This window comes from Girardinichthys multiradiatus, chromosome 18 (assembly GCF_021462225.1).
Source record: "Girardinichthys multiradiatus isolate DD_20200921_A chromosome 18, DD_fGirMul_XY1, whole genome shotgun sequence".
NCBI classification, from domain to species: domain Eukaryota; kingdom Metazoa; phylum Chordata; class Actinopteri; order Cyprinodontiformes; family Goodeidae; genus Girardinichthys; species Girardinichthys multiradiatus.
In genome coordinates this window covers 37,774,972-37,802,147 of record NC_061810.1, presented here as the reverse complement: position 1 = coordinate 37,802,147, position 27,176 = coordinate 37,774,972, and the positions used below count along the sequence as shown (strand labels likewise).

The 27,176-nt window shown below is 39.0% G+C and overlaps 1 protein-coding gene across 4 annotated transcripts in view; it reads right to left on the bottom strand.

Annotated features, from left to right (window-relative positions):
• zgc:77784 (uncharacterized protein LOC402947 homolog) overlaps positions 1-27,176 on the bottom strand; it is a 120,237-nt gene that overhangs the window by 75,190 nt on the left and 17,871 nt on the right. For all 4 annotated transcript variants that reach the window (XM_047392080.1, XM_047392082.1, XM_047392083.1 and 1 more), the window contains exon 2: positions 19,093-19,419. In XM_047392080.1, the coding sequence (XP_047248036.1) occupies positions 19,093-19,419 (327 nt within the window). The remainder of the gene's footprint in view (positions 1-19,092; positions 19,420-27,176) is intronic.

Here is a 27,176-nt window from a genome sequence, read left to right as displayed (position 1 = left end):
ACAAACTCTTAAGGACTAAAAATACTGGGTCACATGCAATATAACACATAACACATAAAATATAACAACAATTTGCTACCAGGTGGTGCAGTTGGTAGCACTGTTGCCTTGCAGCAAGAAGGTCCTGGGTTTGATTCCCAGCTGGGGTCTTTCTGCATGGAGTTTGCATGTTCTCCCCATGCATGTGTGGGTTCTCACCGGGTACTCTGGGTTCCTCCCACAGTCCAAAGACATGCCTGTTAGGTAAATTGGTAACTCTAAATTGCCCTTAGGTGTATGAATGAGTGTGTGCATGGTTGTTTGTGTGTTGCCCTGCGATGGACTGGCGACCTGTCCAGGGTGTACCCTGCCTCTCGCCCATAGACTGCTGGAGATAGGCACCAGCTCCTCCGCGACCCACTATGGAATAAGCGGTAGAAAATGACTGACTGACAAAAATTTGCTTTGACTTGAGAAGAACATTCGATCCTGTTCTGAAACACATTGAGTTTCTCTGTCTGAAGGGCATTTTTTAATATAATACTAAAAATCTAAAACATTTTAAAAGCAGATAAAAAAATTATTTTTGACAAAATTGTCAATGTCACATAGTCTGACTAAATAAAGTCAACTGTAAAAGTTTTCAAATGCATATGAAAGCTTAAAGCTTTACTTTAATTATTAATTCAAATTAATTAAAGCTTTATTTGTTTTAGTGTAAATGGCATGTACAGACATATTAATATCAGAATAGAAATGAATCTAGACAATATAACATCACTAGAGGCCTGTACAGGAGTTGCAGAGGTTTTCTGAATGCAGTCAGAAAGGATGAGCGTCTCAGAATGTCCTTGGTAATAAGAAATAAATATTCCAAAATTTGGTAAAGCAGCAGTTTTTACAGGGCTCTAAAAGGAAGATCAGTCCAAGTATTTACCTTATCTACTCGCCTTTTTCACTCACACCGTAATTTAACTGAACTTTATTGAATGCAATAGGAGTTTATCTTCTTTATTCAGGGAAAATTTGATTTCCCCCCCCCACCCCTTTTTTTTATTTTAGAAAAACTGTGACATTTGACAAACAAAACTAAAAGGCCTCAAGGAAATGAAAATGTATAACCCATTAAATTTCTTATTAGTCAGCAATGATGTTAAATTAATATTTGCAGTCCAATAACACATCTTAGCGCAGGTGATAATGTGCCTGCTTTTCATTCTGAGGGGTTAAATTGTGAAAACGTCTGCCACAGAGAAGTAGACCCAATATCCTCACCTCACAGGACAGTGAATATCTTTACATAAAAAAAGAGCACAGACAGGGGTGCATTATAACCAGTGAAGGTGTTCTTTCCATATCACTTCTGTTACAGATGCTCGGCAAACCTGACAGGCTAATTTCACACTATAACTTTGTTTTTAAGTGTTATAAAGTACTTTATAACTGTGTAATGGAAGGAAAAGAATGCACAGTTTTCCATATTTTACAAATAAAAACCAGATAAATGTGCCATGCATCTATATTCACCCCCTGACCCAGAGCACTCTGCTGCAGTTATAGCTACAAGTCTTTTGGGCTATGTCTCTACTAGCTATATATTTCTAGAAACTGAAGGTTGGACTTTGACTGGACCATTCTAACTCATAAATATGCTTAGAACTAAATCACCCTATTGTAACTCTGACTGAATGTTTACAGTAGATGGACCTTTGCACCAGTCACAAATCTTCTGTAGCTTCTATCAGGTCTTCTTCCAGGATTGCCTTGTATTTAGCTCTGTCAATCTCAGTAACTTTGACCAGCTTCCTTAGCTGCAGAAAATCTTCCCCACAGCATAATGCTGCCACCACCATGTTTCACAGTGGGGATTGTTTTTTGAAGGTGATGTGCAGTGTAAGTTTGTTTTTGTTTGTTCGTTTGTTTCTTTACCATAAATAGGGTTTTGTGTGTATGCCAAAAAGTTCAGGTTTGGTATTATCTGACCAAAGGAAGTTCTTCTTTACATGACTTGTGGGAAACTGCAAATAGGACTTCTTAGGTTTTCTTGCCTGTGTTCTTTTCAACACTGACTTTTATTTTTGACTTTTTTACAGAGGTCAATAGTCCATAGACTCTCCTACCATGAGTAATGGATCTTTGCAGCTTTTCTAGAGTTACCGTGGGGTACAATATTGTCCCTGACCTGTCTGGTGTGTTTTTTAGGACTGGTGCATAGAACACCTTTAATCAGAGTAAAGGGAACTGAATACATATACAAAGCACCTTTTTATTTGTTGAATTTATTTTCAACCATGTTTAATTTTCCATCCACTTCAGAATTTGCATTACTTAGTGTTGATCTATCACATTAAACCACTGTAACCTACAGTGATGTTTGTGGATGTAACATGACAAACTCTGGCAAAGTTCAATGGGTGTAAATACTTTTCCAGGGCACTGAATCTATCAAATCAGAAGAATTAACTGCAGGCCTCACACCCCTCAGCATTTGATTTCCAAGTCTCTGGGCTCTAGCCCTCTGACAGTGGGACATTTGTGCTGAAACACATGAAAGGGAACAGAGTATATTCTGTACATCATGAGCCTCATAAATGTCTTTGAAGCTGAGTTAAGGTTAACCTGATCCTCTCCTGCTGCAGCTTTAAATCCTGCCACCCCCGAACAGAGCTTCCCAGGGATGTTTGTGTGTGATCATGACTCCACCATCGAATCAATACTTCTCAGAAACAGAGAGAAAATAAGCCCCCTTCCCGAGGGGCTACTGTCCGCAGTATCTTCACATACACAATGCAACTGGGTTTGCGGAGTAATCTCTTCTTGCTCCACTCTGTACACGCTGGGCTCAGGCACACAGCACAGTTACCTCAGGGCAACAGAGGTTTAACCCCGTCTCTGCAAAGACAGATCCTCACACTCCCCAAAGGCACTTCCTCTGAGCTTAAACAATAGCAAAGCAGGTCTAAATGACTGTCGTCCTCGTTTCTGTGGGGGCTATTTTGGGAGCACCCATTCATTGTCGTGACTTTAATATTTCAGAGATATGAAGATTAGAAAATGTAATCTCCCTCAGAACAATCATCACTTGATTTCTAAGTGATATTTACTCCTATTATATGGTGTTTAGCACAGCAGAAAGGCCATCTGTTGACGTTTCAAAAAAATTAACATTATAGAGGAAAGCTGATAAACCAACATGGGAATGACGAGGTATTTTCATCTCACGGGTTTCCATGACAAATAATTTACTCTCAGACCTTGCGCCTGATTTTTAACTTTTAAGTGACATTAAAGATTATTAGACAATTAGGAAGGCAAATAAAATCAAAGAGCTTCACTGTAAAACAGATGTGGGAAGTGTTTTCCCAGTGCAAACAGTCTGGGAAAAATGAAGAATGGATTATGAATTTGTGCACAAATATTTAAACATGTTTTTGGAAAACTAGGAACATAATAAAGCAATTTTCTTTTACCTACTGTACTTATGTTTAACCAATGGAAGCTTCCTAGTCAAGAGTGAACAGCTGTGTAAACTAGACAAACCAACTACCTAGTGGCCAATATTCAAGGACAGGAACCACTAGTTACATACAAACATCTGTGTACCTTGATCTTCATTATCACTCTTTGTCCTTCTATCCATTGTACATTCAGTCCTGGTAAAAAGGAAGCACTTGTTAAGGTTTTACTTGTCAGGTCATGGTAAAAATGCTCTGATCATTGCCAGGTTCCAACCTCAAGTAGAGAAGAACACCATATATTCTACTGTCAGTAATTATCAAACAAAAACTAAAAACAGGAATTTTGGCAGTAGATCTGTAACATAAAGGTTTGGTTTCAACAACGCCAAAAAGAAACATATCAGCAATAACTTTAGCGAAGCAGTTGTTGCTTTTCATCAGTCTGGAAAAGGTTAAAAGCAACTTCCAAAATATTTGAAGTCCATCATTCTATAATGAGAAAGATTATTTAAGTTAAAAACATTCAAGACATTTGCCAATCTTCCAAGAACTGCATGTCCAAACAATCCACAAATGAATTGCAAAAAAACCCACAAGCTTCATGTCAGACTCTGCAAGCATCTATTAGCATGTTAAATTGTGTAGAAATAAAAAAGACTGAACAAGAAAGACTTGTTTGGGAGGATTGTCAGGAGAAAGCATATTCTATCTAAAAAGAACATGGCAGCAAAACTTAGACTTGCAAGGTTGCATCAGAACAAAACACAAGGCTGGCACAATGTCTTTTGGACAGATGAGACCAAAGACGAGAGCCATGACACATAAAACCAAAAAGCAATATTTGAGCACAAACACTGAACACCTTATAACTGTCAAAAACTGTGGTGGTTTGGGATGACTTGGGCTTGTTTTGCAGCAACAGGACCTAGATACCTTGTAGTTATTGAGCCTTGAATCTTTTCTGCATATCAAATATTATAAAGTCAAACATAAGGTGCCTGTCCCACCTGGGTGCTCAACAGAACTCTTAACCCAAGAACAGCAGCAACTCCACAACCGAATGGCTGAAAAAGAAAACAAAGGTTTTCCAAGGGCTCAGTCAAAGCCCAGACGTCAGCCTGATTAAAGTGGGGTGTTGGGACCCTAAAAGAGCTTGGCAGAATTTAAAGCCCACAAATTGTATTGCATACAAAAGCAGCGTTGTATGGAAGAGTTAGCATAACTGTGGATACAGTTATTGCTGCAAAGACTAATTCTGTGCTAATGGATCATGGGGGTATACACTGGATTTTTCCATTCTGGCTACTTCTTTTTATAAATATATATATTTTTATTTGAGAATAGATTTCAATAATTTTAGAGCATGATAATACTGTAATAATTTTTGCAGGCCCTGAAAAATAAAAACCTAGGTTTGAATGGGGTTGGACTTTTTCCCCATAATATTTACATCATTACATCTCAGCACGAACACCCTATACCAAGTATAAAGCAAGGTGGTGGAGGGGCAATGATTGGGGATTGTTTAGCAGCAACAGGACCTGGACACATTGCAACAATTCTAGCAGAGGACTTGATCTTATGTTAATAAATTAATAAACATAAAATACTTAATGGCGGTACTGTATTTAGCTGACAATTCTTCAGTTAAAGACATTAACTAATTCAGTTTTTATCTATGTGAGATAACTTTGAACACCTGGACAATGTTTGTCCGAATAATACCTGAAACGTTAGAGGCTGGACCAGGTCAGGTCAGCAATTTCTAGATTCTAAAGGACACAGCTGGTTTGCTGCAATTGTTATAATATTTAATGAGTTGTAAACCAGTTAGAATGGTGGTCTAATCCCATTGTTATGATCCTGCACTGTCATAGCTAATGGACGCATTGGCCACAGAGGACAGGGATTGCTTTAATCCACCCATTGTCTGATTGCACTGATGGGGAATGTGAAACCACTCTGGGGGGAAACAGCCTTCGTGAGACAGTCCAGGTCATAAGTACCTCAGTTTTTAAAACTGGGATCATGTTTTAATTATAAACAGACAGAACTGTGCAATACAAATAAATATTGGTTGGTTTGATATAAATCATAGCAGCAGGTATTTTCTTCTGAGAAATTCATCCTCATGTGATTTAGGTACAAACTAGTGAATTGCACCCAACAAGGAGGATATAAACCTTCAGCGAGAACACAAAGCAGAAAAAGACAGAAAATCCCCTCCACAGAACTTTGTCTCCATCTTAATCCCTCATCAGGAGTAAGAGGAACATCTGGCTCTAAAGCCTTTAAAGCAACTTTTATTTTTTATTTGCCCTACTTTATTTTTATCCTTCCACACCATCTGACTGTCTGCCTTCTGACACGGGCAGGGATATTCAGATTCTCAATTCTGAAACAAGCACCACTACAGTTTTTTTCCCCTTTCCATCCCCATCAGAAAAACCCGGAAAATGATAGAAACTGATTTTTAGTCCACTCCCACTGCCTCATTATTCTGGTTCCACAACAGTCAGGCAACTCAGCCGGTTACTGGCAGCTTACAGTGAAATATAAGGACAAAAAAAAAAAAAAACAACAGATAGAATTATGACTGCTACTGAGCAATGCAAGACCCCTTTACTATGGCATATACTCTACTATGGAGAAACAAAGGCTGCAAAAACAGAATGTATGGATCTAGAAAATGCCTTCAATCATTATCAGTATTACTCAACCTTTAAATTTGCTCTAAATTTGTTCTGAACAGAAAAATCTATCTGTACTTGAATCCTTATTATGAATTTACTTAACTTTTTTCCTCTTGAATTTTCTCAATATCGATCTCAAGATTTGAAATTATTTGCAGTTATATTTTTGGTGTTTATTTGGTTTTGTCCTGAAGTAGCAGCTAGGGATAGCAGAAGCTTTAATGAAAAGTGTCAAAGCAAGTTCAATGGATGTCTTATTTTGAACTGCAACACAAAAGAATACCAGCTGTGGTTTCAGGGAGCTAAAACACCGGTCATCAGTATATTGGCTTTTCAAATGTACTTCATGTCCAACTCTGAGAACAAAAGAAACAAATTAAGCAATGAACACGTAAGCTCCTCAGATTGTTCATTATAATCTGAAAGTATGAAATCATTGTGATTGTTGTAATAAGATTTATCCAATAAAGGTATGAAAGATTGTGTTCAACATCATTCATTTCCCAGAAGCTCTCAGAGCAATGTTCAGAAAAGAAGGATTAATGCATTTCCAAGGAACACATGAGAAAACTTAATGGACACATGTAACATTCAGACAAACCATGTTCATCCTAGACTTTTTATAGCTATGCAGACATATTAAAAATGTTTTACATCACCTTTTGGAAAGCTTCTTTTGGGTATAATATATTCAGAAAAACAAGGACGGGCTGATGGATTGACAGAGAAAAGCAGAGACTATTTCTTCAAGACAACTGGTGGGTTTGTGCAAAAAAACAATTTTCTTTACAAAACAGGCAGAAAACATCTGTTTCACGGGCATTCTTCATTGATGTTGTTCATACAAAACGAGATTTCTGCAGTCTTTATGTTTATCAAATTTTTGTCTTACACAGCATAACATTACAGTTTGGTTTACGTTCTCAATTGTTTTGAGAAAGAAAGATTAAAACTTTAACCAGGCATATCCTATCTTGTTCGTGATACCACATCTGCAGGAAGCTGAAAGGGATTTCAAATTGACAACATGAACAGAAAATGCTGCTTTGTTGTTACTGGGCTGAAATCAATGTCACCGATGTGCCGTCTTATCATGTTTCTGTTTCCATTTTCATGCCTGAAGCAGTATAATGCTAAATATTTTCTCTACAAAGTCAGGAGTTTACATACGCGAAGATTATCATGCTTTAAAAAAATGTAGGAAAGCCCAGGCAATGATACCATGACTCTTTGAAGCAGCTAAGTTAATTCACAGCATTTGGGATAAATGGTGGCTTGCCTGTGGATGTATTTTTAGCTAACACTTCAAACACGCTGCTGCTTTGTGTGATATCATAAAAAACATTACATAAATTGCCAGATATATCAGGAATACAATTGTGAATCTCCATATGTCGGGTTCATCCTGGGCTACAATTTCCAGATGCATAAAGATGACACAGTGATCCTTTTAAGTACCTATATGCAAGCATGAACACCACATGAAAATCCAGCCAGACAAGTTCTGTGTCCCAGAGATGAACGGTTTTGGTGCAAATGTTTGTCCTGTGGTCTGATGAAAGTAAAATTAAGGTTTTGGCCATGACATGCATCGTTAAATTATGAGGGAAAAGGAAGGAAGCTGCTATCCCAACTGTGAAGTACAGGCGTGGCAACATCATGTTGTGAGGTATTTCGATGCAGGAGGGACTAGTGCACTTCAAAAAACAGAAGGCATCCTGAAGAAAGAAAAATATCTGGGCATACCGTCTTGAGCGGTTAGGTGTAAGGACAATGAAGTCAATGGTTTTGAGCCGTCATTACAAGGTCCTAATCTCAGTAATAATGGAGAATTTGAGGGCAGAACAGAAAAAGAGTGTGTGGACCAGTGGCAATTGCTATAAGACTGCAAGGGAAGCTCAGCTTCCCCTAAAATTTCAAAAAATAAGTGATCAAATATATACTGTTGTGTGTACTTGTCATTGACTAAATAGGCGCTACAACGCGCTCAACTTTTGTTCAGAATCAGCTTCTTATCACTGGTAACGACGCGGCTTTCCTCTCACTCATTCCTGCAGCTTCACAGTGCTTTAAACAGTGAGTTCAATAGCGAAGCAAAAATGCTGGGCTTTGTCCCGTCCATCGGACGCTCAGCATCTCTGGGGGTCTATGGGGCAGTGGGCTGGCCTCAGCTGGCCCGGATGCTCAGCTTCTGCATGATGATTGGATGATCTGTCTGAGGCTGAATCACTTTTTGATTGACAGCGAAATCAGTGAATCAGTGATCTTGAAATTGAGCTTCCGCTCCTTGAAAGACCAGCATCCACCACTGGTGTGGACATACCATTCAAAAACTGCAATTAAGTTGTTAAAAGTTCCTAAGTGTGACTGATTTTTAAATACAGAGTTCTAATATTTACAAACACAATGATGTCAAAATGGAAACGAATTTTAAAAAGACAGAAAGTGAGAGAAATTCTGTAAATAAAGAATGAGTAAAGCTCATTTAAAAATATATGTCAAAATACATACAAATATATAGAATGTGTAAGGTGGGTGAAATACCTAAAATAATAAGGAACAGAGTTTTACCTTCAACTTGAACCACAAAGCTTTCCAATCTGGATGTTTTCTGTGCAGCCCAATGCACATAAGTGCTTCTCGTCGCCACCCACAGGTACCCCGCATCCTTCAAACTTCACATTGTGATGATGTAATGAAAATGAAACTCTCTTTTGTAAACTCTAGGGGTTGTTTTAAATTTATGAAACCTCCACAAGTTAAAAAATTCATTGCACAAAAAGCAAACACCCGCCATTTCCTCAGTTACAGGCACTTAAAATGATGCTGGGTGGAGAAAGTACCTTACTCACTGCAGGGGATTTTTTCTTTTACCACAAGGAGAGCAGCCATTTGATGTGAGATGATAATATCCTATTCCTCTCTCTGCATTATCTTATTTCAAAACATTTACGTGGCTTTTTGGATGGTTTTGCAAACTAACCTAACACTAATCAGGATCACCGCTACAAAGACCATGTTAGCAGTTGTTAAATAATTTCTAACATTGTTTAGACTACATAGACTATCTATATAAACTAGGCATATGGTGCTTTCCAACAGTACCAATAGCTCCTAAACATGTTCACATTTTGTCACATTGCAACCACAAAATTTGATATATATTTTTTTATTTCACTTTTGTTTGTTTGTTTTACAAGTTAACACAAAATAGCACATATTTTTTCTGAAGTGGAAGGGAAATGATACATGGTTTTCAAATTTTGAAATCTTTGAAAGTGTGGTGGAATCTATTCATATTTGGTTCCACAATTTCATTTTTTACAAGAACCACATTTTGCTGCATCTAGAGCTGCAAGTGTTTGGCAGTACATGGCTACTAAATTCAGTCAGATTGGATGAAGAGTGCCCGTGAACAGCAAGTGTGATGACATTTTCTGAATTGGATTTGGGTCTAGACTATAACTAAGACATTCTAACACATGATTTTGCATTGATTTAAACCATTGTTCCTTCCTGCATGATTAGGGTCATTGTCCTGGTGGAAGGTGAACCTCAATCCCAGTCTCAAGTCCTTCGCAGCCTCTAACAAATATTCATCCAGTTCTGCCCTATATTCAACTCCATCAACTCTGACCAGCCTTACTGTCCCTGCTTAAGCCCCACTAACTCCACCCCCACCCCCACATGGTACTGCCATCCCAATTTTTCACAGTACACATAGCGAAATCATGTTGGTAGTCTCTCATCTAACCAGAGTATTGTCTCCCCCACACTGCTTATGTCAAACTCCAGAAACTGCAGGAGATTACTTTATGTTTCTTTCAAAGTTTGAATATTTTTGCCACTCTTGCATAGAGGCCAGATTTGTGGAGTGCATGGCCTTGTCAACAAATTCTCCTTTCTGAGTCGTGGATCTCTGGAGTTCCTCCAGAGTTACTGTGGGCTGTTGACTGCTTCTTTGATCAATGCTCTCCTGTTATTTTAGGTGGATGGCCATGTTTTGGTAGGCCTGCAGTTGTCCCTTACTCTACAGTTTTGGCTAACGGACTGAACAGTGCTGTGTGAGATGTTCAACGTTTGGGGTTCATTTATAAACTAATGCAGCTTTACACTTCATAACTTTCTCCCTGACCTGTCTCCTTGATGCTTTCTGTGCAATAATATTCTCCAACAAACTCATGAAGCTTTACAGAACAGCTGTATTTATAGTGACATCAAACTACACAAAGGCTGGGTATTGGCCCACCCCCTCTCCTGGTACCTCTTAGGCCCTCCATCAAATGTGAGACCTTTCCCCCCCCCGTCACACTCCCTCCCGGTGGCTGTTGTCTCGGCCCACTGGTGCGTTGGTGTTCTGGGTGTCCTGGTGCTCGGGTGTGTGCCGGCTCACTACCGGGGGCCTGGGCCACTTGGCTTTGTTGGGCCTCTACTGGGGGGTGGGGTGCCCTTGGGTCTCGGGTCTCTGGGTCCCTGGCTGGATCTGCTGTAGTGTAGACCTGTGGGTTCGTCACTGCAACTCCCTGGGGCTTCTGCACTGTGGCTGCTGCTCTCCTTTGCTTTCGGAGGGCGCTGTCCTCAGTATATCGGTACATAGAAAATACACGGTATATAGCAAATACAGGTATACTCTACAGGTCCTTCTCAAAATATTAGCATATTGTGATAAAGTTCATTATTTTCCATAATGTCATGATGAAAATTTTACATTCATATATTTTAGATTCATTGCACACTAACTGAAATATTTCAGGTCTTTTATTGTCTTAATACGGATGATTTTGGCATACAGCTCATGAAAACCCCAAATTCCTATCTCACAAAATTAGCATATTTCATCCGACCAATAAAAGAAAAATGTTTTTAATACAAAAAACGTCAACCTTCAAATAATCATGTACAGTTATGCACTCAATACTTGGTCGGGAATCCTTTTGCAGAAATGACTGCTTCAATGCGGCGTGACATGGAGGCAATCAGCCTGTGCCACTGCTGAGGTCTTATGGAGGCCCAGGATGCTTCGATAGCGGCCTTTAGCTCATCTAGAGTGTTGGGTCTTGAGTCTCTCAACGTTTTCTTCACAATATCCCACAGATTTTCTATGGGGTTCAGGTCAGGAGAGTTGGCAGGCCAATTGAGCACAGTGATACCATGGTCAGTAAACCATTTACCAGTGGTTTTGGCACTGTGAGCAGGTGCCAGGTCGTGCTGAAAAATGAAATCTTCATCTCCATAAAGCTTTTCAGCAGATGGAAGCATGAAGTGCTCCAAAATCTCCTGATAGCTAGCTGCATTGACCCTGCCCTTGATAAAACACAGTGGACCAACACCAGCAGCTGACACGGCACCCCAGACCATCACTGACTGTGGGTACTTGACACTGGACTTCTGGCATTTTGGCATTTCCTTCTCCCCAGTCTTCCTCCAGACTTTGGCACCTTGATTTCCGAATGACATGCAGAATTTGCCTTCATCTGAAAAAAAGTACTTTGGACCACTGAGCAACAGTCCAGTGCTGCTTCTCTGTAGCCCAAGTCAGGGGCTTCTGCCGCTGTTTCTGGTTCAAAAGTGGCTTGACCTGGGGAACGCGGCACCTGTAGCCCATTTCCTGCACACACCTGTGCACGGTGGCTCTGGATGTTTCTACTCCAGACTCAGTCCACTGCTTCCGCAGGTCCCCCAAGGTCTGGAATCGGCCCTTCTCCACAATCTTCCTCAGGGTCCGGTCACCTCTTCTTGTTGTGCAGCATTTTCTGCCACACTTTTTCCTTCCCACAGACTTCCCACTGAGGTGCCTTGATACAGCACTCTGGGAACAGCCTATTCGTTCAGAAATTTCTTTCTGTGTCTTACCCTCTTGCTTGAGGGTGTCAATAGTGGCCTTCTGGACAGCAGTCAGGTCGGCAGTCTTACCCATGATTGGGGTTTTGAGTGATGAACCAGGCTGGGAGTTTTAAAGGCCTCAGGAATCTTTTGCAGGTGTTTAGAGTTAACTCGTTGATTCAGATGATTAGGTTCATAGCTCATTTAGAGACCCTTTTAATGATATGCTAATTTTGTGAGATAGGAATTTTGGGTTTTCATGAGCTGTATGCCAAAATAATCCGTATTAAGATAATAAAACACTAACTGAAATATTTCAGGTCTTTTATTGTCTTAATACGGATGATTTTGGCATACAGCTCATGAAAACCCAAAATTCCTATCTCACAAAATTAGCATATTATTAAAAGGGTCTCTAAACGAGCTATGAACCTAATCATCTGAATCAACGAGTTAACTCTAAACACCTGCAAAAGATTCCTGAGGCCTTTAAAACTCCCAGCCTGGTTCATCACTCAAAACCCCAATCATGGGTAAGACTGCCGACCTGACTGCTGTCCAGAAAGCCACTATTGACACCCTCAAGCAAGAGGGTAAGACACAGAAAGAAATTTCAGAACGAATAGGCTGTTCCCAGAGTGCTGTATCAAGGCACCTCAGTGGGAAGTCTGTGGGAAGGAAAAAGTGTGGCAGAAAACGCTGCACAACGAGAAGAGGTGACCGGACCCTGAGGAAGATTGTGGAGAAGGGCCGATTCCAGACCTTGGGGGACCTGCGGAAGCAGTGGACTGAGTCTGGAATAGAAACATCCAGAGCCACCGTGCACAGGCGTGTGCAGGAAATGGGCTACAGGTGCCGCATTCCCCAGGTCAAGCCACTTTTGAACCAGAAACAGCAGCAGAAGCGCCTGACCTGGGCTACAGAGAAGCAGCACTGGACTGTTGCTCAGTGGTCCAAAGTACTTTTTTCGGATGAAAGCAAATTCTGCATGTCATTCGGAAATCAAGGTGCCAGAGTCTGGAGGAAAACTGGGGAGAAGGAAATGCCAAAATGCCAGAAGTCCAGTGTCAAGTACCCACAGTCAGTGATGGTCTGGGCTGCCGTGTCAGCTGCTGGTGTTGGTCCACTGTGTTTTATCAAGGGCAGGGTCAATGCAGCTAGCTATCAGGAGATTTTGGAGCACTTCATGCTTCCATCTGCTGAAAAGCTTTACGGAGATGAAGATTTCATTTTTCAGCACGACCTGGCACCTGCTCACAGTGCCAAAACCACTGGTAAATGGTTTACTGACCATGGTATCACTGTGCTCAATTGGCCTGCCAACTCTCCTGACCTGAACCCCATAGAGAATCTGTGGGATATTGTGAAGAGAACGTTGAGAGACTCAACACTCAACACTCTGGATGAGCTAAAGGCCGCTATCGAAGCATCCTGGGCCTCCATAAGACCTCAGCAGTGCCACAGGCTGATTGCTTCCATGCCACGCCGCATTGAAGCAGTCATTTCTGCAAAAGGATTCTTGACCAAGTATTGAGTGTATAACTGTACATGATTATTTGAAGGTTGACGTTTTTTGTATTAAAAACTCTTTTCTTTTATTGGTCGGATGAAATATGCTAATTTTGTGAGATAGGAATTTTGGGTTTTCATGAGCTGTATGCCAAAATCATCCGTATTAAGACAATAAAAGACCTGAAATATTTCAGTTAGTGTGCAATGACTCTAAAATATATGAATGTTAAATTTTCATCATGACATTATGGAAAATAATGAACTTTATCACAATATGTTAATATTTTGAGAAGGACCTGTATATTGAGCTGCGGTTGCCACTAAATACATCTTGTATTAATTAGTAACCTGTACTTTTCAGTAATGTTGTTATATATGCATTTGCTGATTGTCCCTGTGGTTTTTCTTTTTTTTATCTCTGCGGGTGTACATCTTGTACTCACTGTATCCTTCTTTCTTTCCTCTATCTTTATCTCATCTCCTGTTAACTTTTTGCCCCATCTCTCTCCATTTCCTTCTTTTTTTACCCCCTTTAATTTTTATGTAAATGCAACTGTATTTCAATTAATCCCAAAGCAATTTATAATAAAGTTTTGTTATACATATATTAAGCGGAGCATCATAGCATTAGCCGTAATGCTCCACTTGTGAAAGTAAATCTGGTGGGTTTCTTCTTGGCACTCAGACAACAATTCTGAGTGATACTCTGCCAGACAGGACATGAGAAAAAAACTAAATAAAGGAACTCTCTATTTGTTTAATCAGGTGATTTCTAAGGGAAACTGGTTTCCCTGGATTTTATTTAGAGAGATAGTCACATACCTATTCCACAGTTTCCAGATTTTATTTAGAAAAATATTTGAAAATCATGTATCATTTTCCCTTCCGCTATACAATTGTGTACTACTTTGTGTTGGTCTATCACATAAAATTACAACAAAATACACTTAAATTAATGAGCATTTTTTTGTTTTTATATAGCTCGAAAATAAGATTTTCTATTCAAGGCATCATATCTAAGAAAACTGGCATGACTTTACTTCTGGTAAAGATAAACGCTTCTTCACATCTGTTATCCAACTGTGAAAGACCTCTAATTTATTATGTTCAACAGACAAAGCAATGGAAAGATAAACAACAATGTTTTTGTTACCCTGTGGTGCACTGGAATATCATTTCTGTCTGCCCGTGCATTAGAAAAGTGTGCTCAGAAACTTAAAGGAAAACAAAGAGAAATCTTCTCAACATGAAATCTCAGCAATCTGCAATTACAAACAACACCCTGCAGTTCAGCGGAATAAGTCCCATTTCTGCAGTAATTAGAAGAAAAGAATCACAGAGCTGCAAGTGTGCAGTGTAAAAGTCTTAGTCATGCAGCCTCATACATTATGCACCATTCACAGGCAAGAATGAATTACTCATGTTGTTAAAAGCTGGTTAGCATCTCCTGATCCCTCCTATGAGCTGGAACAACTGAACAGATGTGTTGGTATTAATTACTGCTCAGCGGGAGATCAAAGCTCTTCCTCCTGCCACCTGTTGTTTCTCAGACCCTCACCTCACACATTTCTGCAAGACCACCAGCTTAAAACCATCCTGTCAATAACTCTGCATACCCCTCTTCCCCCACTAAATCTCCCAGCCTCAGCTAATTGGGTCAGTTTTTACCCCACAGTCAGCACAACCTCACACTGAGGTGAAGGGGACAGTAGGACCACTAACTTAGCATATGCCCCGGATGGCTGCAGGCATAGAGATTAGAAAAAGACACCTAATAATGCTGTTAGTCACTCTGTGCCTGCAGGTGAATCATCCCTTTCTCCATATCATTGTGCTGTAACATGGAGCAGGAAAAAGAGCTAAATTTCATCATCAACTATTCAAAAGAGGCAATATGACAGAATCTGCATTATATCTGCTAGCAGAGCTGCACAGGCTTGTGGCCCCTGATATGCAATATATCTGCAGAGCATGTCTTTATTTTAGGACACAGCTGCTGATGAGGACAGCCAGCCATAACAACACAAACACAAACACACACACACACACACACACACACACGCACACATATATCCACTCTTTGGTAAGTAAAACTTCAGCACGGTGGAAGATAAGACCAGGCTCAAATTGCTGTTTTGTGTTTTTAACGAGGACAATTCAACCTTGCTAATCTGTTTTGCTCCTTCCCCTAATCAACTCACTGACTAATCCATTCCCTCGTGCCAAGGAGCGTTGCAGTTCAGCCTGAGGCCGAGACACGCTGGCACAATTAGCAGGAAGGAAAGACAATGGCACGTGCCCCAGTTTTTTCACTAACATATGAGAAAGCTCAATCTCCCAGACCACACTGCCGGCAGCAGACACAATGGTAACAGAAGAGCCAAAGATACACAAGCTTTATCATAATTTTTGGACAATGGATGCTGTCCTGGTTGTCAGATCATCATCAATGTTCAGGATGACTCACCCAATATAACTGATTAGTGATGGATTATTTTCTATTGTAATCCTCAAATTACTGTAGCACCCAAATTAAAGTGGAGCAAGTGTTGAAGATTTGAGCTGGTTTGTTCAGCTCAGATAATCATCACCTTCAGTTTATTGTGCTGTCAAGCCTTTGGTTCTTCTTTGAAATACAGGCTGCTTATATCTAACAAAGTATTCTCCAGTTTCTAATATTAGGGTACACAGAGTTTAAAAAGTTACGGTTCCAAAATGCTGTGTTTCCTGTTATACCATTCAGACAGTTTAAAGTCTTCTAATGAGATGCCAGAAACAGTACTGGGATGACCAGAGATTTGTCATCTGTATAAAGCAGCTATTTAGCTGCCTGAAAGACTAATGATAATGGTAAGGCTAATGTTATGCTGTTTTTACACTACAGCTGGTAAGCCAGGTGCACCATGGCTGCAAAGCATCTGACTGCAGCCTTGCTACCTGAGCAGATACCCCGTCTAATTACTCAGCTAGTACAAGTTTGCCTGTGTTACTCTATGAAGAGCAGGAAAGCAAAAAGGTATAATATTCTGCTGAATACGTATTTGAAAACAAGTACTACATTTAGCATTTGTTAAATCTATACTTAAGTCTATGTATCAAAATGAGAACAAATAAATGTAACATAAAGGAGATGACTATAGATTTTAGGAGATACAAGAATAGGTCAAACTCTATTTTTATCATGGGAGAAGAATTGGAGGTGGAGGAATATAAATACCTCGGTGTTCAGCTGGACAACAGACTGGAGTGGAGATGTAACTGTGAACCTGTCTACAAGAAGCGACAGAGCAGACTATACTTCTTGAGGAAGCTTAGGACCTTCTGTGTTTGCAACAAGATGCTGCATATCTTCTATAAGTCTGTTGTGGAGAGTGTGATCTCTTCTGCCATCATCTGCTGGGGAAGCAGCATCAGAGCCAGGGACTTTAAAAAGCTCAAAAAGCTAATAAATAAGGCTGGCTCTGTTCTGGGGACTCCTCTGGAACCTCTGGATATCATTGTCAAAGAAGGATTCTTCATAAAATGAAGAACATTATGGAGAACTCCTCTTCATGATCGTACAACAGAGTGTCTTCAGTCAGAGGCTTCTTCAGATCTGCTGTAAGACAGACCGCTACAGGAGATCGTTCCCGCCCAAAGCCATCAGCATCTAAAGAAACCTGAATAATATAAGCTACAACAATTCATTTCCCTTTGGGATTAATAAAATATTTTTGAATTAAACTAAATATACTAAATATAACATCGATATGTGTACAATAATCAGCATTTTATATTATTTTAGAAACAGTAAGAAAATTGTTACTTATCTGTTTCACATTAAAGCACTTAGATCATGCTCCGCATTTCAGGCATAAATCTTTGTGTAATTAACCTGACACCATGGTATTGTTATTCAAGGTTACCATAAAGAGGTAATCTAATACAGAACCATGGCCATGTTCACATTTACCATTTTGGCATTATTTTTTACTATTTGATTTCAGTTTGTAAAGTAGCTTTCTCAGGGAGCTAATTTATGAGCTCTTGAATGATTTATTTACATTGATCTTTTGGCATCAAAAAAATGGCTGTTGGCCAGAACCTGACAATTTTTAGCTTGACAGTCGCTGACAGGTTATTAAAACATTGTATACAATGTTTCATGGAACATGCTGCTAGTAATGCTGACCAAGCTAATTGCTAGCATAAGATTCTAAATGCATCTTAAATGTTACCTTCAAACTTGTTTTCTTTGTTTAAAATCAGTAGAAGTCTGTTTTGCAGCGACCTGCAAAGTGTGATTTTGCCTCTGTTTATTTTATAAATATTTAATGACTGCTAAGAGCATGGAGGCTAGAGAAAATCTTTTAAATGCTGTCGATAAGAGTTTAGGCTAAAATCAATATCAGCTAGTCAAAGCTTTACAAATCAGCCAAATATTATTGCTTCAACTCTTAATATTTTCACACGCATCTGCAAGGTCCTCTGCCAACTCATTTTGCCCATTTATCACCTTTAAATTTGAATTATTACAAAAACATGAAAAGACATAATCAAACAGCCACCTGGGAAGTCATACTGGGAAGTCATACTGGGTCCATTTTAAGTTTTTGAATGTTTTTCACTAAATTTGTCTTAAGAAGGTGCAGTAGAAGTGTTTAAAAACGAAATACCATAATTTGTCCATTTGGAAGTTGCACTGTGTCAATACAGTATTGCTTTCTTGAAATATTTAAATAAGTCAGCAAACAGATCTGATATGAGAAAGAAACTACATTGCTGATTTAGGTTTAGTCAAATTGTATTTGGATGAGACCTGGTGATGTCCACTCACTCCTCCTAGTTCCTCAGCACATCATCAAAAAAGTTCTGTCCAAGCTTTTAATATACCTCATTTAAAACTATCTAGCTAAAAAAAAATAAAAAAATTATAATAATATTTTTTTCCAATTCTGGAGAAATAACATTATTTAAGTTTGATTAACAGAAATTACAAAAATTGTGAATTATTTGTCAGTTGTTGTGAATATGCCAGTTAATGAAAGGCTAATAACAGTCAGAAGCTCAATATACAATAAAACATATTTACAGGCTCTGCTTGTTTTTCATTTCAAGCATTTTTTAACTTTAATGATACAATGGCCAACCCCATCAAATTCAGTTAATTGTCCAGAGAATAAGAGAATGGTTGGCTTGGTATGATGTGAGGAATGTTTACGATGTTTTATGAGTTAATTGTTAACTATGCTATTTATTGGACATGTTTAACATTTTGTTTTATGGACTGTATGTTGTGACTGTTGTAGCAGCTTTCCCATGTCCAGAAAGAATTTCTCCAAAGGGAGACAAATAAAGAAATCTTGAAACTTGAATATAACCTATGAAAAAAAGCTGATGCAGATGATTAACTTGTTTCTCATCTTGACTTAAGCTAATTTTTGTTATGTGTTATCTCTTTGATATGTCAAATAGAAAACACCTCTTGTATCTTACTTGCATCTGCATACTATATAATTGCATACTATAATAAAGAATAAAATTAACTGGCCAGTATTTTTAGTGAATATAGTATATAGTATATTGTAAATAAATCTCCATATGCAATGAAACATAGGTCTAATTCTACAGTAATCAGTAAGTTTTACCAGCAACTTCCAGCGTCGCGTTCCGACTGATGGCCTCTCCCAGCTGGTTGCGGGCCACACAGGTGTAGATGCCCTCGTCCGGTTTGCTTCTGCGTCCATGAACAATACGCAGGAAGAAGAGGGAGCCGCTGGGCAGGAGCATGCGGTGGGAACGGGGGTCATCCCTGTCGGTCTCCACACGTTCTCCGTCTTTATACCACTCTATGCTGGGAGTGGGTCGACCCTCCGCCTTGCAGTTGAGGGTGGCAGGCTCCCCCTTGGAGACGATCAAATCTGACGGGTCCTCCACTATCCGAGGAGCACTGTCTTCAAATCGTGCTCGGGACCCTGAGAGAAGAGATGAAGGTACATGTAATTTGTGCAGAAAGGAAAATGTTTCATCTATTCTATGAATTTCCTACTGTATATGTTGTGACAAGTGGTGGAATGACACCTTACCACCACAAAATTCAGTGTGCCTTTTTGGTTATTTTATTGGATGTATAAACACAAAGTAGTGTATAATTGTAAAGTAGAAGGAAAAAGTATATATAATTTTGAAATTTTCCATAGATTAAAATCAGAAAAGTGATACGTGAATTTTTATTCACCTCCCTTTACTCTGATAACCCTAAATAAAATCCCTAGCAACAAATTGTTTTCAGAAGTCACTTATTAATACATAAAAACTGCATAAAAACAAAAGTGGACATCATTCTTAACACACCATCCTCATAGAGAAACATGGTGGTTACTGCATCATGCTGTGGGAATGCTCTCTGTAGCAGGGCCAAGGAAGCTGGTCAGTCTTGATGGGAAGATGGATGGAGTTAAATGTAAGGCTATCCTAACAGTAAACCTGTTAGAATAGGGGAGTCAAACTTGAGATTGGATGGAAGGAATCTATGGCATGACATTCTGTTCACAAATGCTCTACATCAAGTCCAAACTGTAAATTGGCATAAAGTAGTCTCTGAATGTGCATAACGTATCGACAAATACACCATTACTTTTAAGATGTCAATCAGTCATTTTCTATACCGCTTCTTCCATAGTGGGTCGCGGGGAAGCTGGTGCCTATCTCCAGCAGTCTATGGGCAGGAGGCGCGGTACACCCTGGACAGGTAGCCAGTCCATCACAGGACTTTTAATATGTTTATTTCTTAAAACTACTTTTTTTTTTTCGCTGCACTTTTTATGCACTACTCTTTGTAGATCTATCACACAAAATCTGAATAAAATACAATGAGATTTTTGGCAATAACTTGAGATCATCCAATGGGTATGAAAACATTTGCAAGGGACTGTACTTTTACCTCTTACTTACTCCTATATCTACACACAGAAAAGCACATTTTGCACTATATGCATAGCCGCCCAGTATTTTATTAAACACAACCTGTACTAAGCATACAATCGCTAATGTGATTTGGTAATTGCTAAACTGTGTGTCTGGACTCCTGCAGTTGTGGAGATGATAGCTGGTGAAAAGCTGGAAATTCTTATTATTTAATAGGAGAAGGACCCAAAAAGAAGTAAAAGAGGCAGAGAGAAGTAGATAAGTCCTGTATCCAACTCCCCAGGGATCCATTACTATTTTTGCTTGGCTCTGAGCGAAAAGCGCGCTGCTACAAGACCTTAGGTAAGCTCTTAGAGCACAACCAAATGTCTCCAACATTGTGTTACAGTCAGAAAAAATGAATAATTCAGAATGCCACTGCTTTTAGGTCACTTCTGAGGAGCAGATGGTCCCTCTCTCTCTCTCACTTTTTCTTTTTGGAAAAAAAAAGGAAACAAATTGGTCACTGTACCAGTGATTTATTAAGAGGCACTGTCTGTGGCATTAAGTCAGTGCATGATCCAGACTGCCTGAAAATCTCCCATTATCATCGCAGAGGAGCAGTGGGGAGTAACCTAATGACACACGTGCTGCCATAAAATTATACTTAAACTGGAGGCATCGAGATAAATGTGCACTTTTGCTTTAAGCAGATTTAAGCCTTTTTTAAGGACTGATTTGATCCAGGCAGACTGGCAGTCACCACCGAGGCAGAAGCCTGAGGTAAACATCTAAAGAGTGATCTAAGTGCTCGCAGGTGACACTCCTGGGTCACAAAGCAGGACAGCTTGAAACAGTAGTGCGGGCCGCGAATGAATACTAATCGAGCCATTAAAATGTGGTATAGCACCTTCAGGGCATCCAGGTGTAAAAACACACCGTGCTTAACAGAAACAGACAAGTTTAAATCTGGAGCCTGAGAGATTACCCCTTAATAGATTATAATGTGATTTCTGCTCAGTGTATGTGACACTGCTATATTAAGTACATTATATACATATTTAATATAATATTTAACTGCTTGTGCACAAAACAGAAGGTCTCTGCAGCTCAGTGGTTTTTTGAAACACATAAAGGACTTCAAGTCCTACTTTTATTCTCTTTCGTGTCTGAGGATTTTGTCACAGACACTGCAAAAAAAGCTACTAAAGAAGAAAGAGTTTGCATTATTTAGGAGCCATCTATTAATTATTGCATTTTTTATTCAGTTTGTATATTTTTATATGTATAAAAGAACTTCCATCAGTGCAACAAATCAACATCTACATAACACAACAACAACTACACATTCAGTGTCTGACACACCTCAGTCATTCAAAGTGTAAGAGTCAAAGTTGTCCAAACAAACTAAAAAAACCTCTTTGCTCAACGCAGTACATGCATGTCTCTACAATTTATGTAATGCTGAGTCCATGGAGCTCTGCAGGCTAGACTGCTGCAGACAGAGCACACTTGAACGAGATAGGATGAAATATTCATACAGCTGTTTCTAGACCCTCCAAATGTATCTGGAGCAAACAGGTCACAGTGGACTTTCATGAAGAGCAGTGTCCTTAAATATGATCTACTGCAACCAATTAACATCTGAAGTTACATAGTTAGTAAAAAAGTGTTTGTGATGGAAAACACTGTGCATTTCCCTGAAAACACTATCCCCATGGTAAAATATAGTTGTGGCAGCACTATGATGTGGGGAACCTTTTCTTCAGCAGTAACAGAAAAGAGGTGAAGAGAGATTTTTTACAAAACACAAATGAATCAGTTATTTATCTAAAAAGATGGCAACATTGTATTATAGACATGCAGTGATTTGGTGCATTACTAGCATATTACTACGGTTTTAGACACAGCAGCTTGCTAAAGTATTCCTACCTCTTGAAATGTTTTACATTTTGTCACATTATAACCACAATGCAGTGTGTGTTTTATGTTTTTAAAGGGTGTTTAATGTGATAGACCAACACAAAGCACAGAAAAAACCTTAATATGTTTACAAATAAAAAAACTGAAAAGTGAGGCATACATATGTATTTTGCCCTTTTTACTGATACCCATACATAAAATCCATTGCGTACGAATGGTGCTGAATGCAGGAGATGTAGTCGTAGATGTGAGGCTGTCAACAGTGTGGCCTCTTCAGTGTTAAGAAAAATCTGGTGCTTAACCAGGTGCTTCTTCAGATTATAATTATTCCTGCAACTGGCCTTGCACTTCGCGTCACAAATGCTGCAGCAAGCGTAATCTGCATCGCATTTTGAAAAGTGGAGCCATACTTTCGAGCACTTTTTTTTTTTTTTTTTTTCAATTTCTTTATGTTATTGAGATTTAGAACCACAGAAACAGAACATCGCTATCAGCCACATAGACATTAATACGTAGAGGCCTCTTTGACTGGATTGGCCCGCTGCTGAGACGTAACCGTGTGTCCGCCATATTGATGGAGGCAAGGCTGCGATGTGAACTAATACAAATAAAGGGACTTTATTTCATAAAGCAGATTTTAACAGAGATTTACGTTAATGCCTCACCTTATTTATTCACACACACACTTATGTCCGTAGGTACAACGGAGAATAAGGGGCCAGGCTAATAGACGTTTTTTTTTTTTTTTATTACTCTCCATGATTTGGTTTGGACACCTAAATAATTCCATGCTGAATACATAAAAGGCATTTTGGCTCTCCAACTTGACTCCACAAAAATGGCGGTGACATCGGAACGCCGTTCAGCGTTCGATAGGGCGTCTTCGTATTTATGATCAGCCATGCTTTGTTGATTATAGCAGCGGCTAATGACGTCATTACGTTCTTGTACGTGCAATGCTGAGCTCATGTCCGGCATGAAAAATCGCCCACTCTTTCACGTCCTCAGGGCAATGATGCATTTAGGTACCTTACGTGAATCGGTACTCGGTAGTGCCAACAGAATTCAGTCGGTACCTCTAAAAGCTTCTTTTTTTTTTTTTACACACAAGTCCTCATTTTCAATATCTTACATTCAACACAATCACAGTGTCAAACACACTGAATTATTCAATGTCAACCAAGCTCGGATGCTCGGTTGTGCAAACACTTTAATTTTTCTAATGCTGATTCCAACGTGTGGGGAGTACTAGACTGCAGCAGACAGTCTAGTACATGAATGGGACATAATTAAATATTCATTCTGGTTTTCTAGACCTTCCAAATTTAACTGGGATTAATCCATTGCAAACAATTAACTTTAGAAGTCACGTAATTTGTAAAAAGTGTGTGTAATAAAGAACGAACAAGGTACATTATCCCAAACACACTAATATCTCCATGGTAATATATGGTGGTGGCAGCATCATGGCATGGGGATACATTTCTTTAGCAGGAAAGAGAAGAGGTGAAGGAAGGATTTATTCAAATAACATTTATAAAAAAATATTTCAGCTATTGGTAAGATGGCACAAAAAGGCAAGGCTACATTCCTTAATGAATGTTGAGAAAGGGAGAAGTTGTTCACATTTTGTCCTATTTGAGAATAGCCAGTTTGTAATTTAAAATTTGAAATGCAAAATGGAAGAAACACAAACAATAGTCTGCATTTTCTACTATTCTCTAACTACACATTCAGCATCTAACACAGAATGTTGTGTGTCACCCAGTCACTTCAAAAGGTAAGATGCAAAAGTGTGCAAACACATAAAAAAACCTTTCCTCTATGTATTACATGCATGTCACAAATTTTATAATGTTGAATCAGTGGAGCACTGTGTGCTAGACTGCAGCAGACAAAGCAAACTGGAACCGGAGAGGATGAAATATTCATACAGGTTTTCTAGACCTTATGAATGTAACTGGAGTAAATGGGTCACAATCAGCTAATACAAAGAGTCATTTCACAGTGATTTTGACACTCAGAAAAATGTACTTGCTGCACATTCAGGGAAAAAAATTATTTTGGGTCACAATGAGATGAACACAGTTTGGCTGCCATGTCAGAGGCAATGACGGGAGATCAGGGGCACTCCCGAGGGCTCAGATTTAAATCTTATATCTTTATGCCAAGTCTGAGAGGTCATTTTCTTCCACAAACATTCTCCAAAGTCATGCAGTACTTTCTGTGCTGCTGCTCCTTTCATGTAATGCAAATTATTTTTGTTGTGGCAAAAAAAAAGTAAAACTGTAAATATCAAAATGGTAATTTTCTTATTTATTATTGTGCATCTCTTGAGGGAGGTGTTCTAGACCATCAAATATTTTAATACCAAAGACATAAAAATTGTCTGTTGTTTAGGCAATTTAAGGAAATAGTGACAGTGATTAACAGTGAGTAATTCTAATAACAGAAGGAATGATCTAGAAAAGATGCAGAAATGCACAGCATATCAGTAAGGAGATAGAATGACCCTGACTTTTGATGCATTTTTGTGTAATTAGTATTGTATATAATTTTACATTTCATATGGAATACCGCACACTATATAAAATATCTCTTGTAAGAGAAGATAATTAAACTCCTGCAATCTGTTTACTCTTTGCGATTCTATCATCTACAACTACTGATGATTTGGACACAGAATTTGGCTAGCATTTTTATACATCATGGCCAATTTTTAGGTGCAAGGTCTACAAAGACTTTTCACAGGAGGTACACATTATTTTGCTTATCTAACAAAAACTGTTTTTCACCTCTTAGGACAATTGTCAGTACTTATTCGACTGAATAAATGTTGACAATGCTGGGTCTTTGCTGTATGTTTAACTGGTTCATCCAGATATCTTTGCAAATTGGCATTAAAACACCTTGAAACTCTATTCCTCCATGCTGTTATATTTGAGTAGAAATGGAGAAATTAATTTAAACTAAATCATTCATGAGATTTTAGCAAATCATAATTATTTTTTTTTCTCTACTGAAATATCAAGAAAAACAAAACTATGTGCACTGTCGTAAAATGGTTTATATATGGGGTACTAAATGTCAAAAGGGCATCTTCACCTGTAGCCGGTTTGGGTTGGAGAACAAAAGAATGACATCAAACCGTCTTCTACCAGCAACATCTTTAAAGAAGGGGGGAGGTGTTCATTTCAATTTAAACAGACATTAAACAGTAAACTAGGGGGAACAGAATAATTACATATATTACCCAATCATTACAAACACCTAAAGTCATTATTCTGCCATTAACAATGCCATCCACCATATCCAGCAGGTCATTTTAATGTTATTTGAGATCCGCATCTCTAGGTGCTGTGGTTGAAGTTTTGTTTTGCTTTTTCCAGCTGTGTGTTTGTGGGCAATTGCTGTGAGGTCCTTGGTAATTTCAGTCATCTTGAAGAGCAGATACAGTATATCACCATGACTATTTTTTGTGCATTAATTATCCCTGATGAGCCAAAGGAGACAAAAGCTGCCTATGAAAAAAATCGAAAGCTAATTTAACACCTCTGAAAAAGCAAAAACAGTCCAACTTATCAGGATTACTCTGTAATCATTAATGAGTCAACAAGCATTTACTAGAAACACAGCTGTTATCACTACAGGCACATCTGGACACATTGTAATGAAAATAGAAAAAATAGGAATTACGGACAGCTTCAGTTGACCAAAAGTGACAAGCAACAACCTGCTCCTGTGACAAGTGTGCAATCAGTGAGAAGTCTAGGCCACTTTGAGCTCAGCAGAAGCACATTTTCTTTGTGAGGGAATATTTGCGCAGTAATATTTGGTTCATGACAGGATGATTGTGGTGCTGCACTTGAAAGCACCTTTCAGCTAAAAAAGAAACTCTGCCACCCTGCAAGTGTCACGGGGGAAAATAAATGTCACGGGCAACGATGGAGATCTCTGTGAGGGTGTGTGTTTAGTTGGATCATGAGCACGGTCCATTAGAGCCCATATTGGGGCCCTCAGAGATATCCGAGGGCAAATTGGAATTTGGAGTTCGACTTTGTTTGTGTGAAGGAATTTAATCTGTCCATTCTGCTGTGAAATGATTTTTTTAAATTTACAAGGGATGAACAGCCAGGGAAGGACATCGACGAAACATGACTCCAAAAGTGCCACTTAAAGGGTAGGCAACATATTTTTCCTTTTCAATTGTTATCAGGCTTTTAGCTTTCTATTTTCATATTTATTTGCATGAATGGAATACAGAAATATGTTTAAATGTGGCAGAAAAATAAGGGAGCACAAGCCAACCACGAACACAGCCGTAAGTTGCCAAAGAGTGGGGGAATCCAGATGGGAGTGCTGAACTCGGGCATTAATGCGCAACCCATTGTCCACCCACAACATAAGTAGTGATATGAAAGTCTCCAGCTTGAATTTGAGTTTGTTGGTCATATGATGATTTATCCAGTCAAGAGAAGAAAGGCAGGAGAAATGTTTTCTGAGAGCAATAGTTTGAAGATATAACAAAGCTGTACCCTATGGAAGGATTTAAAAGTGCTCTGTAGTCAGTTCAGTGTTCCTAGAATTCACCAGTGGTAAAGGACGAACAAAGCTGTAACTCAAAACACCAGAATTCAGGCAGCATTTAGAGAGACATAGCATTGTCCGCTCTGGTTCTGACCAGCATCATGAGATGTGCACAGGCATTCTTCAGCAAATTTTTCCCATAAACTGTCTCACCATAACAGTCAGCTTCATATTTTTGATCCTTCCAGTGCTTGTGCAAGTCTCACATTTTATTTGGCTGCTGTGATCTCACTCTATGCAGACTGATCACTTAGTTTCTGCTGCAGAAAATAATCCTTACAGCATTATGCTGCCACCACCATGTTTCACAGTCGAA